General features: G+C 33.3%; 1 protein-coding gene across 1 annotated transcript in view; it reads left to right on the forward strand.

Moving 5' to 3' along the window:
* The window catches only part of LOC106073553 (ATP-binding cassette sub-family A member 2-like), a 58,914-nt gene that overhangs the window by 14,943 nt on the left and 23,805 nt on the right, over positions 1-20,166 (forward strand). The window contains exons 11-30 of the mRNA XM_056042526.1: positions 865-927; positions 1,520-1,669; positions 2,041-2,209; positions 3,353-3,474; positions 4,136-4,264; positions 5,899-6,061; positions 6,157-6,255; positions 6,825-7,000; positions 7,630-7,733; positions 8,249-8,363; positions 8,874-9,064; positions 9,336-9,486; positions 11,387-11,591; positions 11,961-12,140; positions 13,376-13,446; positions 13,918-14,027; positions 14,677-14,808; positions 16,478-16,558; positions 17,104-17,300; positions 19,598-19,804. Coding sequence (XP_055898501.1) covers positions 865-927; positions 1,520-1,669; positions 2,041-2,209; positions 3,353-3,474; positions 4,136-4,264; positions 5,899-6,061; positions 6,157-6,255; positions 6,825-7,000; positions 7,630-7,733; positions 8,249-8,363; positions 8,874-9,064; positions 9,336-9,486; positions 11,387-11,591; positions 11,961-12,140; positions 13,376-13,446; positions 13,918-14,027; positions 14,677-14,808; positions 16,478-16,558; positions 17,104-17,300; positions 19,598-19,804 — 2,815 coding nt within the window. The remainder of the gene's footprint in view (positions 1-864; positions 928-1,519; positions 1,670-2,040; positions 2,210-3,352; positions 3,475-4,135; positions 4,265-5,898; positions 6,062-6,156; positions 6,256-6,824; positions 7,001-7,629; positions 7,734-8,248; positions 8,364-8,873; positions 9,065-9,335; positions 9,487-11,386; positions 11,592-11,960; positions 12,141-13,375; positions 13,447-13,917; positions 14,028-14,676; positions 14,809-16,477; positions 16,559-17,103; positions 17,301-19,597; positions 19,805-20,166) is intronic.

Genomic DNA, 20,166 nt, shown 5'->3' on the forward strand with positions numbered 1-20,166 from the left:
AACACATACACAAAATAAATTTTAAGCTTTCATCATACATATATTTATGCTAAAACACTCATATAGTTTATTATATTTATTTTTTTTTGCTAAATATTTATTTTTAAAATTTAGTCCTGACATTTTTTTGTATTCCACATTTAGAATGCATGCATATTTTTTTTGTTCTTGCATTTTTTAAATCATAGGTTGATTATTAAAACTAGAAAAACTTTAACAAAAAAAAAAATAAAAAGTGTAATTGTATCAATTAATTTAGATCATTCATGTAATTAAATTTGTAATAGATCTAGACCAACAACAATAAATCTGTGTGATTGGAAATATTTTGCCAATAGTATTTGTCAAGGAACTGAAATTGAATTCATGCTTCAAACCGCCTCTACCTCTCCGACTAACCACTCTGCTAGCGAGGAGCTTATGAAAATAGAAGATTGCATAGTTATCTTTTGTTTATTTCAAACTTACTTTAAAACAGATACCTATAAAGGGGATTAATTCAGTTTATACCACCACTTAAGTCTAGTAAAATTTCTTTCCCTTGTTTGAGATACCAAACAAAATAATTAATTACCAATAGTTAATTAACTAATTGGTAATTTTTTTTAAAATTGATTCTTGTGTTGTCAGATAAAAGAAATAGTTGTGCAAAATTTCAGCTTTATCCAAGATTGGGTGTTGGAATAAATAATGTGTACTAACTTTTTACCTGACATAGAGAGAGACAGACAGACAGAATGAGTTAAGCTTTGTAAAAAAAAGATTACCCAGCTAAAATTCCTATTTAAATACCTATCAATAATAGACCTCAATTTAATCCATATTTTTAACAGCTATTTTTTTTGTTCTCATTTCCTTTTCTAGATGAATATCAAACAAGTCAATTTAACAGCCACTGCCATCAAAGTGGATATCTTTCTCAACAAAGTAAGTCTGTTTACTCCACATTTCATGCTACTTTAGTTTTGTTGTTTACTGTTCAAGATGAGATAGTATATCAAAGGGGATAAATAGTAAGAAAAGATCAGATCAACCATGAAACACTTGACCCACTCACCAGGCAAAAAACCACTGATCAGTAGAGCAGTACCAAGTTAATAAGTCACTCAAGATAAAGTACACTTAAAAACCTTATTGGTTGAGTTTCCTGGTCTCATATTTATCACCAAACTAGATGGCTAAATGGTGTTGTTCAGGCGGCTAATTGGTGTCATGTGGCCTGCACAACTACCAACCACCTTTATGTCCCCATGTATCCTAGGTATCGATTAGATTCCAGAGGGTCCTAAAAATTCCAAAGCTTGAAACTCAGAATTCACCAGTATTCAAACTCAGGACCCATCAGTTTGGAAGCCAATGACTTTACCACTTTAGCCACAATGCGCCCCTCCTTCCCCATTAAAACCTTTTTTTTTTAAATAAATCAATAGAGGTATTTCAGATAGAGTTCTAAGTTGTAAATTTTTTTGCGTTGCATGTCTTATTTGCAAATATCTAGAAACTGTCTTCTTGCTTTCAGCTGACCAAGTTTATAAAGTTTCAAAGAGAGCTTGACGAAATAGCCAAGTTGATCTCTTTATTGCCATTTGACGAGAATGGCACAGACTCAGAGAGCTTCAACACCAGCACCACCTGGCAAGGCAACACAACAGATCCTGATTCAGATCAGGTGGGTGGTATCTCTATGCTAGGAATTCAAAAAAAGTCCTAAACATGCTCAATGGCCAGCTGATAGTGTTTATTTTGTTTATTTACTGATTATTACAATGAAAAAAAGCATGCCATACTTATTTAAAAAAAGGTTCGTTGATAGCTGTAATGATTATAATCTTTATTGGCATTAAGGAAGTTTGTCTCACAATTTGTGCATTACAACAAAAAAAAATTTAACTATACAAAACAAATATACATCCACACCAGATTCACTCAAAAGTTACATGTAAAATGTATGATCCAATATTGAAGTAAGTTATTTGCTTTTATATATGTCAGTGATCATCAGCAGCAATGACGTCTGGTTTTCTATTGACAACCATATAGGTGCCAGGGGATCGTAAAAAAAGTGGCTGGATGAAAATGTGGGATTTCCTGCATCGGGCTGTTTGTGGTAAGAAAGCCCGCATTGTAACTACAACCATAGCACCGCAGACCAAAGCTAAGGGAGATAAGCATCATGACAAACAAAATGACAAGCCGAAAGTAGATGAAGGTTAGTTGTTTTTGAATAAATATATATATATATTTTTTATCACGTTTACATAATATTCAATATGCATATGCAACACATCTGAATCAGGCAAATGGATTATTATTTATTTTATTTTAAATATCTGAATTCTTATTTATTGAGTCATATAATATTTAAAGCAATATAGCTATTAGAGAGTTGTTTTTTCTCCTTGTGATTTTTTCAGAAAAAGAAATCTTATCTTAAAACTATCACTTTACTATTTGAAATATTTCTTTGTGAAATTGAAAACTAAATATTAGATGGGCTGATACAATCAACCTCCAGTGGTTCTCATGTATAAAGCATTAATTCAAAGAAGAGTCACTTTGACTGAGAAATAATTTGCTTTCTGCTTTGGTACCATTTAGGCAATTAGTTGCATGGTGGAAATAAAGCAAAACGCTTGCCTGTATTCCTAATAGTACATTCCAAGCTTTCACCATGGTGGAAACTTCCATGAGAGAGGAGATGGATGAGTTAACATCGAATAACACTATTACATTCAGTGAGCTTAGGTCTGAGTACATTGTTGTATGTGGTGAGAAAGAATGTGAATCACTTGCTGTGGAGGTAGCCTTCTCATGGTTATTGTATCAATACATTGTAGGAGCACAAAGGACTCCTTTGTGGTGCTCAGCCTCTAGACTTGCAAGGGAAACTAGACAATGCAAAAGGGATACTATTTAGTTGATTCAAAACCCTTTTGACAAAGGAGTTGGTAAAAAACTAATCTTTTATTCCTGGCCGCTGAGAGAAATCCTTTCCCTTTTGTCAATGGTCATAGGGTCTTCGGATTAACTCATTTTGGATACTCTACAATGGTACATCTCTAAATCAGACATCTTTCTTCACTTGGATTTGTTTCCTTTTAGTCACTGCATAGAAAGAATGAAGGGGCACTAGGCATTTTTCAGAAAATGATCATCATAATCATTATAATTGAATACATTTGTTTAAAGTGGTCCATGTATTCATATACAATGTATCTATTTACTCTTATACTTCTAACCATTGTATGAATTTATTCAGAACATGATACAAGAATTTAAATTGCAGTAATTACAGCTTTTATCATGCCTTTTTTTTTTTTTATCTTTGTGCATGTGTGTTTTATTTGTCCAGATTTCCTTGGTATGACTCAGGCTCAGAAAGATAAGCTCAGTATTATTCAACACTATCTATACTACAACCCCACAGTCTTGTATGCCCCCAATAACTCAGCAGCTGACAGGATTATTGACAAAGTTAGTTTTGGTTTCATATTCTTATCTGCTGGCCAGATCAATCTTGCTGATAACTTCATTTTTTGTTTTGTTTTTATTATAAAAAAAATATGTTTCTCTTTATTCATTTCATGTTGTTTTTTTTTAAATTACTAACCTACTTATTTATTACATATTTTTTTCTGGTCACTGTAAGGTTCTCATGTTTTAATAACTGTAGGGGGGCAAAAAAAGTTGCATTTTTTGCTTGTTACATATCAACCTAGTAAATAATGGCATCAAGAACTGGTGAACAGACATTTACTTTCTCTGTGGATATTTCAGTCTTGAAAGGGATAATTTTTAATGGGTTAGGGTTTCTGCTCTTATTTTAAGCACCTGCTTGCCAACACAACAGTTTAAATTGTGAATTACTGGCAGTGGCTAGTATCCCTAGTACAAGAAAAAAAAACTTTAAGATTTTTGCAGCAAAGTTTCTGCTGGGATTTCATAGGCCCTTTGCAGCAGTATCTTTTATAGGTAGCATTTATTATACCAGAATTTGCAACAATTTTTAATTTTTCTATTTTTACAAAAAATAACAATTCTTTATTATTTTGATACTTTCCATATTTTATCAAATATTTTCTGTTTTGTAAATAAAAGTAAGTTTCTCTGATGTTTCCTTTTCTAACTAAATTAGGCAAACACTACTATAGCATTTATTGACTTGATCAGCACCTATGCGTCTGAATGGCTGAATATGTCACAAAGGCTACATGCTTATCTCCAAGAAGAAAAGACAGCTCGTAACCTTGACCTTGTTAAAAAGGTTAGTTAGTTGTCTTTTTGTGAACTGGATAAACTCTCCTTATTGATCTACTTATTTTATTCTCTATACTATTAGATAGCTGATGATTTAAGAGATTTATGATAAGTTTAGATATCTTATGTGTATTTTATTGTAAACTAGACATATTTTACCCACGACCCTCGGGTCTTTATTTGTGTATTACTGTCGATATAGTCACTGAGAGTGTTTTTAAAACATTTAAACGAAATAATAATGTAATAAATAAAGCGAATGTGTAAATGTAAAAATAGTATGAATGAAGCCATCAAATCAAAATAGCTAATCTACTTAAATCCATTTTTTCAAATTAAAACATTTGCTTGTAGGCCTACATATATTTGACTAAAATTTGAAATGAATAGACTTAATTTTGTATGTTCATGTGTTAAAACTATAAAGTAGATCTTGAGGTAGACATAGATCTAGATCTAGACTAATCTAGAGTTAAAAATTGGCTTTTATAGAGTTCATTCTGTGCTGCGTGAAGACTTTGCTCTGCGCATGCGTGAACTTTTTTCATGAATGAATATAGGCCTATCTCAACACGGCTACGCAGCTTTAGCGAACAGCGAACGAATGTATTAAAAATGCTTAAGAAAAATAAATTTGAATGTTAATTTGATTAAACTATGAAATGAATGGACTATAATTAGTATGTTCATGTGTTAAAGCGTAAAACTATCTTTGCGAAAAGAAGTTTTATCTTCTTAGAGTTCAATAAGAGTTTTAGACCTAGGAATAGACTTAGTAGAGAGATGTGTTAATGTATAACCATTTGGTAATGTCTAATGAAAGAATGTGGATCGGGATATCTAAATTTGCAGATATAAATAACGAAGTAATATAAAAATGCTTTTGAAACCCAAATTTTAAGGTTAATTTGATTAAATAATGACATTAATAAACTATATTTTGTATTTACATGTGTCAAAAAAAAAAAAGTGCAAAGTTTAGTTCTTAAAATTAGATCTAGATCTAAATCCTTTCGATCTTTTCTCATGTCGACATTGTAAACATGGTCTAGATCCATAAAATACTATAGCTGTAATAGAGTTGGTCTTTTTTTTTTTTTGAGGGTCTTAAGTTTGTTTTAGGGCTACAATACATACACTACGGTCTAAGTTGGTACCCAGGGAACATTTCTGCCAAGTTTTATCAAGATTGGTCAAGCGGTTTTTATTTCTATACGGGGACATACATACATACATATGCCAAACGTTCTGCTTTATATAATAGATGAAAGTGCTATTTGCTGACAAAATGCATACTGATCTAGTAATTTATTGACATGTTTATAACCAAATATCAAATAAAGTTTCCATAATAATATTCAACTTCACCTGTCCCTCACTCTGTTGTACTGTTGGGGCAACACACATGATCTGTCAACCATCTTTCTATATTTCTCTGTCTTTTGCCAGAATTAGAGACTCTTTTATGACAGGCTGATTTATTGTCACATCATTGCTTCCTTTGACTGCCTCTTCTTCTTTTCCCTGGTTCTGTTTGCTGCATAAAAGTCTTTGTGAGCCCTGAGGATCTCATCATATAGTCTTTAATTTGCCTAACCTGAGGGTCAAAGTCAGCTTTATACATTTTCATCCATTGACCAGATGCAAGATGACATTCAGCATCACAACAGCTTTGTATCCTGGCTCTTCCACCTGACCCACCTGTCTCCCTACCTGCATGTTGACATCCACAACAGCCAATTCTATGAGCACCAACTGAATCTGGTGGACAGAACTGCTCATGGGTGGTTGAACTTAATGAAAGGTGAGGGATGCAGTTATTGAGCCAAATGACTCTTTACAATGTTCAAACACAAATAATTATGTCAATCTTTTGAAAATTTCTTATTGCTCGTCTAGGAATCAATTTAAACATTTTCCGTGGTTTTGCAACCGAAGAAGATATGCTCAACTATTTCACCACCCAAGCTTTCAAGGACAATGCCAGTATTATTGCAGGTAAACAATGACATTTCAGACTAAGGGTCTTTATGTACTAAGCAAGTGAAAAATGTATATTTATAAGAGAATTTACTTTCAAACTAATTGAACTTTTTTTTTTCTTCTGTAGATCATTCATTCTACCTATTTGTGGTATTTTTTAAAATTATATTATTCAAAATGATATGTGGAAATATTTAAGGAAAAGAATAGTATAATACATAGTTAACAGATTTTATCATAGATAGCTTTTTTTTTTCAGAATTTTTCTTCACCACCTTAAGCCTAACTCATTTTTAGTCACTGAAAGGCTCTTCTGTTGACACTATTGCATTCCTTTACTGCCTTGGTTATCTGCAAAGAATAGACCATTCTAAAACTGTCTCACATGTAGCTCTCCTTTTTTTTAATAATTTGCTAAGCATTGTATACATTGCAGGTGAATTGAACAAGATAAACCTTTGATTTGTATCCATAATGTCTAAGCTTTTTTGCAAACAATTTTAAGTTAGTCCTAATGTTTTAATATGTTATAAAAAATAACACTGTAGAGTACATAAATTTGTTATGAATTAATCTCATCAAAGGTGTTGTGTTCCAAGACCTACTGGATGATGGTACTATCCCACCACATCTCCGCTACAAAATACGCCAGAATGCCACTTACTTGCCATCCACGAAACAAGTCCGAAAGCCAACTTGGGTGCCGGGACCTGGGCGTAATTTTTTCCCATACTATCAATTTGGCTTTGTGTGGGTACAGGTGAGTTCAGTCCCTTATAATGTGTAAGCTGTTTGCCATAGCCTCAGTTTGATTCTCAATATTCATTGTAATTAGATAAAATTCAAAATGATGCTAGACGGGATTGAAAATGTAGACTTTTAATTCTACATTTCTAGGGACATTCCATGAATAAGGCTTGTCTATGTTGGCCTGCTTATGTCTGAATTTTTAATCAATATTTATTGGTCAATGAGTTTTAACTGGTAAAATTTTAGAGTTTTCCTCTCTTATTTCTAATCAGAACATTTTCTTTAAAAGATGATGCCTAGTTTAGCTGGAATATTAAATGTGTGAATACTTGATTTGGTTGATTGATTTTTTTTATTTTATGATTAATATATGGTATTATTAGCTCGTTTTTTTTCTGTTGTGATTATATCACAATTTTGCTTTTCATGTTTTCCTAGTGGTTTTTAGGCATCAGAAATAATTATTATATTTTTATGCCAATAATATTTGTATTGAAATGGGGATTTCCATGGTAATTTATCACATTAATACTGTCTTGTATGATATTAAAAAAAACAAAAAAAACATAGTTAGCATTGTCTAGAATTAGAGATGAACCTGAGACTCCCACTTTAAAATTTTGTTTTCTTTTGTCTTAGGATATGATTGAAAGAGCTGTGATTGACCTACAAGTTGGGCGTGATGTGGTTGAGCCTGGATCTTACATTCAGCAGTTTCCTTATCCCTGTTATGTCTGGGATCAGTAAGTGAAATTTATAGAAATAAACAACAAAGTTTTTCCTTAAACTACAAAATAGAATATAGCTATGCAATGTCATTTTCTTGAACCCATTAGCTACTATTTCCACTTTTAAAAGCCATTGTCTGATTCCTAATCAAAAAGATATCATATTTTATTGTAAAAGAACAATGTGTATAGTTTAAAAAAAACATGCTTTATATACATTTAGAACCAAAAAAAAAGCTTCATTAACACTCTATTCTCAGGTATCTGCTTTTGGCTATTTTTTTTTTCTCCTTCTGAATGAGAACTTTCTTATACAAAAGATTAAAAAATTGCTGATAACATTCTATTCCATTAGTAGATTTTGAGTAAAAACTTTTTTGAACTTCATATTTTTCTATTCATTCTATTTTCCTTTAAAACCCAGAAAAACATAAAGATATTACCAAACTTAAGTACCCATATATCTGTTCTTACCAAGACTCTCCTCTGTATTGATATTGATGTGTTGATATTTGTGCATTATTCCTCAGGTTTATGTTTATGATAGAGCATGTAATGCCCCTGTGCCTGACCTTCAGCTGGGTCTATACTGTAGCCATGTTGGTTCAGAGTATTGTCTATGAGAAGGAACAGCGGCTTAAAGAGGTATGCACTATCACATGACAATACTTTTCCTATCGACTATTGCACTATACTAGCTGTTCAATGAATTTGTATTGTCATGATACAGCTAAAACTGATCTAAGAGCAGAGAAAAAGTTCTTTAAAAAGTGTTTCACTGTTAAAATTATCACACAATCTTTTTGATCAGTTTGATAATTTACCTTGATATATTAATTTTCAAGAAAAAAATCTGGTAAAAATGGGATTACTTCTAGTTTTAATTTGAAAAATATAATCAAATAAGTATTTAATTTCTAAAGATGTTTCATTCTTTAACCTTGATTTTTTAAAATACTTAATACCTTACTGAATAGAATAAATATCAAACTATTTCTTTGACTCTATTTCTTACTAAAAAATAATATCTTTTTCTACCTTTTTTTCTCACTAGAACACTTGTCTCCACTTCTCTGTTTTAAAATGTATTATTGTCACTGTCTCTCTGTAATGTTTTGCTTTATATCAATGCAAACTCAATGCTTTTGTCCCCAGGTGATGAAGATGATGGGCCTGAGCAACGCCGTCCACTGGTGTGCCTGGTTCGTCACCACCTTTGTCCAAATGACCATGTCAGTCATCCTATTGACTGCGTTGCTAAAACTGGGCAACGTCCTGCCTCACAGCAACACTCTAATTGTCTTTCTTGTTCTAGAAGTCTACATTTGTGCCATTATTTCTTTCTCGTGAGTTGGTTACAAATCTCATTTTTGTGTTATGGATGTTGATTGTAGCTGTATTATTGTTTCCACAATCAATCATATTTATCCTCAAATTAAAGAGTTTGATGAATCTATGTTTTGATAATTCTAGACATTTGACTTGCAGTGTACATCTGAAAAGATGAAAGTAGTTTGGTGTAAAAATGATTAGGTTACATGTACATTTTCAGTTGGTAATATCAGTTGTTAGCATCTTATGAAGCTGTTTGTTTTTAATAAATTTCCACTTTTGCAGCTTCCTGATTAGTGTTCTGTACTCCAAGGCCAAGGTCGCAGCAGCCTGTGCAGGAATTATCTATTTCCTGTCCTATGTCCCGTACATGTACATTGCCATAAAGGAGGACATTGCTGGGGACAATATTTCTGGTGTATGGAAAAGTATGGCAGTAAGTTGATGTTGCTTTTACCACAGGACTAAGAAGAAAATTTTAAAATAATTTTCATGCATCTTTTTTTAGCATTAACATTTAAATACTAATGTTAATGCATTTAAATCTATATGCACAAATATAGCTAAGCACACCAAAAATTTATGTTCTCATTCAAACATATATGACAAATTTCTAATAATTTTTCAGTCCATTCTTAAAAAAAGTATATTTAACAATTCCACAAAAAGAAATTTAATCCCTTTTGGAATATCCCCACAAAACCCAATATTTTTTTTACGCCAGGTTTGGAAAAATGGAAAGCAGGAATTATCTTTGAAATTGGAGAGTTTTAAGAAAAATTTTCAAATTACAATACCCATTAATTTGTATTCATTTTGAAGTATGTGGTTATGTCATTTGTAATCTGATTTCTAACCTTTTTTTCACACATCTGCTTACACCAAAGATTTACTTCATTTTTTATGTTAACTCACTCTGCGTCTGTGTGATAAAATTTTTTTACACGCTTTTTCTCCCACTTGCCATTCTCAGATCAATTTGAAACTTTGCGCAATTATAGCTCGAATAGTCCTTAAAAAAACTAGACAAGATTCTGCTACTACGCTCTTGCGCACGCTCCATTGGCTTCCCGTGAAAGCGAGAATCGATTACAAGGTCGCCACACTTTGTCATCAGTGTATATATAACAATGAGATGCCCTTGTACCTTAGCGAACTGATTACTCCATATGTCCCCCAGAGAACCCTGCGCTCAATGGACTCAACGCTTTTAGTAGTGCCACGTTTCTCCCTCAAAAGCTACGGTCTGCGTGCTTTTTCAGTTCACGGACCAAAGGTTTGGAACTCACTCCCCATTGATCTCAGACAGACAACATGCTATACCACTTTTAAGAAGAACATTAAGACCTACTTGTTTAAAACTTTTTTAGATTAACTGTTATTCTAGCAGTTGTGTTTATGTTTGTAATGTTGTTACAGCGCCTTGAGCCTACATTTTGTTTGTTAACAGCGCTTTATAAATAAAATTATTATTATTATTATTATTATAGTTGATGATTAAACATGAATCAATTAAAAAATGTATCAATTATTGATAATGAATAAATTTTGTTTATATAGAAAAAGGAAGTTAAACCTTGCATTATTGAGATATATGGCAGTGATTTGGTGGTTCTTTCCCTCATGTAAGCTTTGTTTTAAAAAGTTGTTTTTTCTTTGGGTACTCCAAGCTATATTTAACCTTGGCTTGTTCTAAACAGTGCACAGCAGTTAAAGGTTGATAGTTAATAGTTGATTTGTACCCTTACCTTATAACAATTTTTATCACTAAAATTGCAGACTATATTTCCCTCCCCTCTCTAAACATCCATCTGTATTGAAATTTCAACTTACACAAATCATTAGCCTTAAAAGTGTACAATGTTGACTTGATGCATGCACCATATAGTACTCAATAATGCACTGTTATTTTTTCATTTTGTTATTAACCTAGGTTAAGTCCCCTACATCTCCATTATTTTTAAGGCATTCATCTTCCCCTCTCACCCTTTTAATTTTTTTTGTCAAAAGGGAAAATTTTGAGTCTCTTTTCTTATCTTATAAAATATAGATGTTAATTCAAAAAAGATGATTATGTCCTAAGCATGTCCCTAGGTCAATTTAGTCATACATGTTAACCAATGACTTCAATTCTGCCATGTCACTTTTTTTTTGGATGGCTCAGGCAACCCATTCCATGCTCTAATAGCACTAGGGAAGAAGGAGCATTAAGTACAAATTTAAAAAAAAAGATCCAATGTTTAAATAAAATACTAGAAACTGAATACTTTTTTCTTTTTTATTGTCTACTTGCCATCAGACAAACTATTTCATTTTGTATCTTTTATTTTTTCTAGTCAATGTTTTCTACCACTGCGTTTGGCCTCGGTGCCAAATATTTTGCTTTTTATGAAGAAATGGGAGTGGGAGTTCAGTGGCATAACATCTACGTCTCCCCCGCTGAACATGATGAGTTCAATCTTTTCATGGTAACCATGATGATGGTGCTGGACTGCTTCCTGTATGCCATCTTAGTCTGGTACATTGAGCATGTTCACCCAGGTTAGTCTTCTCTTTTTCTAACTTTGGTCATGATTTTCACAGTACCATGATATAAGAATTATTAGAAGATAAACAGTAAATGTCCTTTTTAGATATAGACTCAACAACAACAAATCAACAACAATGACAGCTGGTATTCAAGTGCACTCAGATATATAAAAGCATTCCTATCATGTTGCACTATTTCATTTAGCCACAGGAAATGTAAATCAAGTTGTAAAATTCATCAGTTTTATCACTAACAAACTCAGCAGTATACAGCAGTATATAAATGCTTTCTACATTTAGATTTTGTTGATAACGTTTTTATGACATTTTTTTTTTCTTTGCTGATTTCCTACCCAGTGATTTTACATCTTTTTTCTATAGGTTCTTATGGGCTGCCAAAACCTTGGTACTTTCCTTTCATGAAGTCCTACTGGTGTGGCTGGGGCAACAAACATGTGGAGCACTGTGGGAATCCATTCGCCCACTGCTGGCCTGGAGCAACTGATAGTTTTTCCACAATGGAAGAAGATCAAGCTTGTGCAATGGCTCATCACAGATTGGGTATAGTTGTTTTTTTGTCCCTTTTCTATGATTCTTACCATTAATGTACACTTTCTTCAGGGATGAAAATGTAAGTTTAAATTAAAATGGAAGTTGGAAATAGTTCAAAAATTTAAAAAAATAGTGTCATTTATAAGCTAAAATTTCTCACAGTGGCGGTGTCTGAATGGTAAAGCACTTGGCTTCTGAACCGGGAGGTCAAATCCTGGTAAAGACTAGGGTTTTTAATTTCAGGAACTTTGGGTGCCTCTGAGTCTACCCAGCTTTAATGTGCACCTGACATTAGTTGGAGAAAAGTAAATGTGGTTGGTCATTGTGCTGGCCACATGACATCCTCATTAACCATGGTCCACAGAAAGAGATGACCTTTACATCATCTGGCCTTTTTTTTTTCTCACATGGTGGTATAGTTGGATTGCAAAATTGATATAGCATCGCAAATACATATGTTGTGGTTTCCTTCTCTATATTGGCCTTTTTTTTTTCTCTTTTTATTTTCATTGACCATTAAGATATGAATTTTGTCTATCATAAAATGTGAACATATAGTAGGAGTTGATTTTTTAACAATTATTTTACTTGTTTAGTTTAGACATTTTTACTCAGTGTAAATAAAGCTGTTTTTTTTAAATTTTGTTCAAATAATGTCTGGAGACAATGTTAATAATATTGTTAATTCAGTATTTCATAAAAAGTGTTTCAACACAGGTTCATTTTATTTATTTGTAGACTGTAAACAATTTTTTATTTACAAATACTAAAAATGTAGGATTGTAGTTAATTAAAATATTTTGCTTCTTAGTTATTGGGCCAGGCTAAGTTTTGAAATAATTATAGTAAATAAACAAATGAATTGAAAGAAAGTTTATACACATTTTATACAAGTTAAAAAGAAAATATACCTTTTAAATAAGAAAAACCCTACGCAATTATCTTATTTTACTATTGGCTTTTCAATTGCGATATTTGTATTTTAAAATAATAATTTAAAAATTTTACCATCCATTATTTTAGAACTGTTCAATATACTTGTTTTCATCTTGTAGGTAGTCTTAAATTTGTTTATGTCTGCCAACCTTGATTTGAACATCTAGTGATAACATAGCTAATATAGATCACTTGCCTGTCTCAACAAGACTTGTCTCAACATTCCTGGCCTATAGCAGCAATCAAAGTCTTTCTTGGAATTCAAGTACAAGTGGTTGTCACAGAACTTTTTATTTTTATTTTAACAGAAAACTCCCAGAGGTTTGAACCAGATCCTGTTCATTTGCCTTTAGGAGTCTCCATTGATAACCTATCCAAAGTAAGTTTTGCCTCTCTTTATGTTGTATTAATAAGCAATTAAAATGTACAGTTTCTGAGCATTAGCTGTATCACAATAAAGGTCTAAACTAAAAAAAAAACAACAATGATTATTCCATGATTGAATGTCATTTAGTAATAAGTAGATTAAAAAAAAAAATACATTTTTATTATAAAACTTCACTGGTGTAAGGTTAGTTGGGTATTGTATAAAAGATACATAGGTCAAAATAATTTTAAGTGGAATTGTATTAACAAAGACTAAATTAACCTTGTTAGTGCTTTATAATTGTCTTATGGGACAGATTAAGTAGACATTACCTAATCTTGTGTCCAGTAAGCTTAGATATAATCAACAAACTTTCCTTTATAGGTCCCCTAATTAAATCTGATATTTGTTGATCTATCTGACCTTCTTTTTTAATGATTAGCTTTCTTACTTAGACTGTATATCTGACTTTTATAACTTCAGGTTTACAAAGGAGCCAAGAAGACGGCTGTGAAGAACTTGAGTCTGAATTTGTACGAAGGACAGATCACATCATTCCTGGGGCACAATGGGGCTGGTAAAACTACTACAATGTAAGCTTGTGTAGACTTGGATATCAAATGTATATATATTCTAAGCAACTAAAACAGAAAGAATGAGCATTTTTAAAGCTATTTTTATATTTTCAATCAGCTTTTAAGCATTTCGTTTTGTTTTTTTATGTGCATATTTTAATGTGTTACAAAAGTTTAATCAGTTAGTCACAAAGTCATCTTAGGATGTTAATCATTCTTATTAGCATCATCATTATGAACCCTCTTTAAAAGCCTACAGTTTCATTGAATTAAATTGCTGCTGTTTAGCACAGGTAGTTCGTCTCTGCAGAATTTTATAATGCTATTGACACACTATTATCATCATCATCTATACTTTTTTCTCATCTTTGTTTCCCCTCCCATCTTTCAGAGTTGTATCCAGTACGATATTTAATAACATAGCCTACATTACTATTGTAGCAAAATGTATTCCATGTTTTGTTCAAAGAACACCACAAATGTGGCTACATCCTGGACCATGTTCTGTTATTGATAGTCTTGACCATCCCCTTTACTTTCCATAATAACTGAAAGCGCTGGTCTATTTATTTAATCTGCAGTTTGGCTCTAAGAAAAAAGTTATTATATTTTAGTTAGCAATTTCAAACATTTCTATAAAACTGTAATTTAATTTTTTTTTGAAAAGGTCCATGCTGACTGGTCTTATCCCTCCCACGGCAGGGACTGCATCCATTTATGGCCAGGACATCAGGACAGATATGGACATTATCAGACAGAGTCTAGGAATGTGCCCTCAGCACAATGTCCTGTTTGACAAGTAAATGTCTCTTATGTTGATTTATAACTGCAGTCAAACATTGTTATACTTGTATAATTTGTTTACATGTTCTTGTTATTAATTTTAAAAAATTAGTATACCACAAATACAAACACAAGTCCTCTTCTACTTCCAGAAACAAGTGACTAACTAAACCCCCCCCCCTCTCTCTCTCTCTCTCTCTCTCTCTCTCTCTCTCTCTCTCTCTCTCATGTAAAGAATGCTAAAAGCATTCAAAACATTACTTGTACTCTGTTCATATTCATACCTGGGAAAATAAACAGAGGAATAAAACTCTTTCATACCAAAATAAAACAAACACAGAAATAACACATTCACTCTCACCATACCTGCCCCTGACACTGGTAAAATACTTACAAAGTTGTTTAGAATTTGAATATTGTAGAAACATATTACTCTTTCACTAACAATATGGTATATTTATTGAGTTGAACATTTGGGCTAATAGTGTAATGAGTTTACTGAACAACTTTACATTTGGAATAACACTGTGAAACAAAATACATCTCTGATCAAATTTTGAGTAGGACTGAATGCCAGTAGCACAGGGATGTCTCAACTGCTGTCTGTAAACCATAGCCTGACACAGTGGACCCTCCAAACTTCTGACAATAGTGCATGATGAAGATACAGAAGATTGGTTTTGACAATTTTAGCAGTGATAATAATCTTTATTATCTTTGAGGAAATTTTTCGTACAGTTGTGTATTAAACACAGACTGGCAAAGATTGTTAACTGGTGAAACCAAAGGTAGGCGTCCTAAAGGCAGACCATGAGTATGGTTGCTTGATGATGTAGCACGGAGACGCAAAGTACAGAATAGCCGGAAAGGAGAGATGTGGTGCTAAAGCTGGACAGGGCCCTCCATGGGCTGTAGTGCTACTGGGATGGTTGGATGTGTATTAAACATAACAATACATTACAAGAGCAAATGAACTATACAAATGCACTCAAACATTGATGACACAGTTTCTCTTCAACAAAGCACATGTAAAGTTACATTAGAAATTCTAATTTTATACAATGATTTGATTGCTTAAGAACAAGAGTTCTTGTGTCTGTTTTTGTGATCAATGTCTCTTGTATCTTCTTTATGTGATCAGTGTCTTGTATCTTCTTAATGTGATCAGTGTCTTGTGTCTCTTTTTGTGATCAGTGTCTTGTATCTTCATGTGATCAGTGTCTTGTATCTTCTTTATGTGATCAGTGTCTTGTGTCTCTTTTTGTGATCAGTGTCTTGTATCTTCATGTGATCAGTGTCTTGTATCTTCTTTATGTGATCAGTGTCTTGTGTCTCTTTTTGTGATCAGTGTCTTGTATCTTCATGTGATCAGTGTCTTGTCTCTTTTTGTGATCAGTGTCTTGTGTCTCTTTTTGTGACCAGTGTCTTGTATCTTCTTTATGTGGACCCATTAGTTGGAAGAGGCCAAGCATTACTTTTGTAGAATATTTAGAATTTGTTGGACAAACATCTTTCACCTTAATATAATGAGTTCAGAAAGACAAAAGAATATAAATTAAAAACAGCATAACATAATGAAAATTGTTCAAGCCTACATTTGTTTAGCAGTAACGGATATGCATTAGTATATTGTTATTGGCTATTTCATGTCAATACACATAAGAAATAATCAAACATTTTTGTAGATTCACAGTGGAAGAACACTTGTGGTTTTTTGCTCAACTAAAAGGAATGAAAGCAGCAGACATCCAGAGTGAAACTGACAAGTTAGTTCTTTACATTTTTAGTTATCATTAAAATAAACAGGCCTAAGTCAAGTAGTGTAGAATTATAAACGGAAACATTATGCTTTTTTGTATTTCTTGTGTCTGAGCTATGATTAGGCTAAAATTTTGAAATTTGGCTAACTTATTTCTTTGACTTTGAGAATTAGCTGATGAGAGATATACATAATATATTTAGATATTTGGTTTTGGGAATCACATTGGTATGAAGAATGCACTTAGCTGTCATTTTTTTAAATATTTATATTAATTTGAGAATATTTATGATTACTTGCCATTGAGATTAGATTTAATTTAAAAAACAACAACTTTCTTAAACTTTTTGGTGTTAAAGAGCAGTACTATCTTTCATAATGTCAAATTGAAATTCTATTATATTGACAGAAATTACTCTTATTAAATGCATTATAGTTCTGTGCATTATACAAAATTCATGATTGTTTTGTGTATTAAATGAAATATTTTCCAATTAAAGTAGCATGAATATTAATGCTAATTATAGTTTCGGAATGCTCTTTAAATTCCAGAATGATTGGAGACCTTGGCTTGCCAGACAAGAGACATGTACTTGTGGATTGCTTATCAGGAGGAATGCAGAGAAAACTCTCTGTAGCCATTGCTTTTGTAGGAGGGTCAAGGACGGTTATATTAGATGAGCCAACTGCAGGAGTTGACCCATATGCCAGGAGAGCAATTTGGGATCTTTTAGTCAAGTTTAAAAAAGGTGAACTTCTGTTGGTCTGTTAATTTGACTTACATTTTCTATTGTGTTCACCTGGTAATTGTTTTGATGTAATTGAACAGACAGCACGGGTAGGGGTGGGCTGGTGTAACTGGTCAGTAGAGGTCGGTTGTCTCACTTGTCAACACAAGTAGGCCAGGGTACTATGAGGAATCAGACGTAATGAGTGAGAGGACCTCCAGAAATGTATTTTTGTGAACACCCAGCAAGCAAATAGCATGTAATATGATCAGATGCCTTCTCAAAGCTATTGGCATTTTCTAGCAGTCTCTAGAAGCATTTAGGGTCATTTGAGAGTTTAATTTGTAAAGCTAGGTAGGCACACTATTATACTTAAGTGTTTTGGAAGTAAAATCATAAATGGTTCGATTGGTAGTTTTTACTGTGAATGGCTAAGTGGTTAGGTACTTGGATTCAGAATCTGGGGTCCTGGGTTCAAATCTTGGTGCATACTGGGATTTTGAATTTCGTGATGTTAGAACACCCTGAGGCCACCCAACTCTAATGGGTACCTGAGTTAAGTTGTGAAATTAAAGGCGGTTGGTCATCGTGCTGGCCATGATACCCTGCTCATTAACCATTGCCCAAAGAAACATGATGACCTTAACATCATCTGTCCTATAATTCACAAGATCTGAAAGAGAAACATTCCTTTTTTTTTTATTTTTTACACTGAATAAAATCTTATACTACTTGGATTCATTTGGTTAACTCACTTTCACTCATGACCATAAAAACAGACATAGAAAATTTCTCATATGATTTGACTCCAAATCTGCATTGCAAGCTTTTGGGCGAATAAAGACTGACATTCCATTGGGACTTAAAAGCCTAAAGTTTTTAGACCAAATAACATCTGACCATACATATAAGGGTCTGACAAGTCATGGAAGCAAGACCATGTCCAGATTTAGGATTGACTGCACCTACATCACACACTCCTTTGTGCTGAAGAGAAAGGAGCCCACACTGTATGAGTACTGTGACTCTTATCTCACCATGGAAGATATCTTCCTTGATTGCCCCAGATACTAGGATATTAGAGGGAAATATTTTAAAGCACACAACTTAAAAAACACTGATAATGTCGACCCTGGGAAAATACTGGGCTTTATCCGGGAGGTGGGGTTGACTACGAAGATTTGATTTGGGATAGGGCAAAGAAATTGTGAATATATAATATTTACAACAGATTTTTATTAAATTATATACATTTTTACTATACTATTTTTACCATCTGAACTGTAAATCAACTTTTTTTTAAAATGACAACTGTATAAAATTTAGCTCTTGAGCTATGAAAAGAGAATAACCCTTGAGGGATTATGGGCATGACATGGCCTAAATTGTGCTGATGTGCCTAAAAAAAAAAATATATATATCATTTGGTCAAGCCATTTGAGTTTGTGGCCAACTACATCATGATAGAAGAGAGAGGCAGAATATTATTGTACATTTGGAGCTCTTGCATCTAGTAACTTCTGAGATATTCAGGTTTTATTGGCATATAATACAAATAGTGACATTTTTTTTATTATAGCTTTTATATAGCGCTACTTTCATGCTTATAGCATGCTCAGAGTGCTTTTTGGTCCAATCTCATTTGTGGACCAGTGGGGGGGGGGGGGGGGGTAGGGGGTATCTAGGACTTGGTTTTCCGTGCTGCCTTTAGGCTCTCAGTAAACACAACTCTGCCCGAGTCGGGTGCCGAACCTCGAGCCCCCTTCTAGGTAGCCAAGCCAAGCCAAGTTCAAGCGTACTTGGCCTCTCGACCACGCTTCCCATTAGGAAAATAAAGGAGACTTAAGATATTGTGAAGATAGTTCATTTATTGACCTTTAACCATCACTCTGTTATTCAGATTGTGAAGATAGTTCATTTATTGACCTTTAACCATCACTCTGTTATTCAGATTGTGAAGATAGTTCATTTATTGATCTTTAACTATCACACTCTGTTATTCAGATTGTGAAGATAGTTCATTTATTGACCTTTAACTATCATACTCTGTTATTCAGGTAGTGAAGATAGTTCATTTATTGACCTTTAACTATCGCACTCTGTTGTTCAGGTAGTGAAGATAGTTCATTTAATGACCTTTAACTATCACTCTGTTATTCAGGTAGTGAAGATAGTTCATTTATTGACCTTTAACTATCACACTCTGTTGTTCAGGTAGTGAAGATAGTTCATTTATTGACCTTTAACTATCACTCTGTTATTCAGGTAGTGAAGATAGTTCATTTATTGACCTTTAACTATCACTCTCTGTTCTTCAGGTAGAACCATACTTCTGTCCACCCATCACATGGATGAAGCAGACTTCCTTGGGGACAGAATAGCCATCATTTCCAACGGTCATCTCAAGTGCTGTGGCTCGTCCATATTTCTGAAGAACACCATTGGCGATGGTTACCACCTGACTTTTTCAAAGACTGAGATGGTGGTGACTGAGCGAGGGGATGATGAGGCTGAGGCGCCTAAAGGTATGTCTGTCTGGACTGTCTTATTTTATAAATTACAGATGTTTGTTCAGAAGTAACGATAAATACTATGCTTATTTATATGTTATTCTAGTCCTACATGTTAATTAGAGAGTTAAACTCTGCTAAGTCATTGGTCACACAGAACTAGAGAGGAGGATCCTAGCAATGGACTTGAGATGCTACAGAAAGCTATCACATACAAAGACCACATCACAACCAAAGAGATTAGAAACACGATTAATACAGCAATCGGTCCGCACAATAACCCGCTAACTACTGACAGAAATCCTAACTAAACTTCTATGGCTATATTGCAAAGTCCTCAGGTCTATCAAAGACCTGCCTTCAGGGAACAGTACCAG

The sequence above is a fragment of the Biomphalaria glabrata genome, chromosome 9 (assembly GCF_947242115.1).
Source record: "Biomphalaria glabrata chromosome 9, xgBioGlab47.1, whole genome shotgun sequence".
NCBI lineage: Eukaryota > Metazoa > Mollusca > Gastropoda > Planorbidae > Biomphalaria > Biomphalaria glabrata.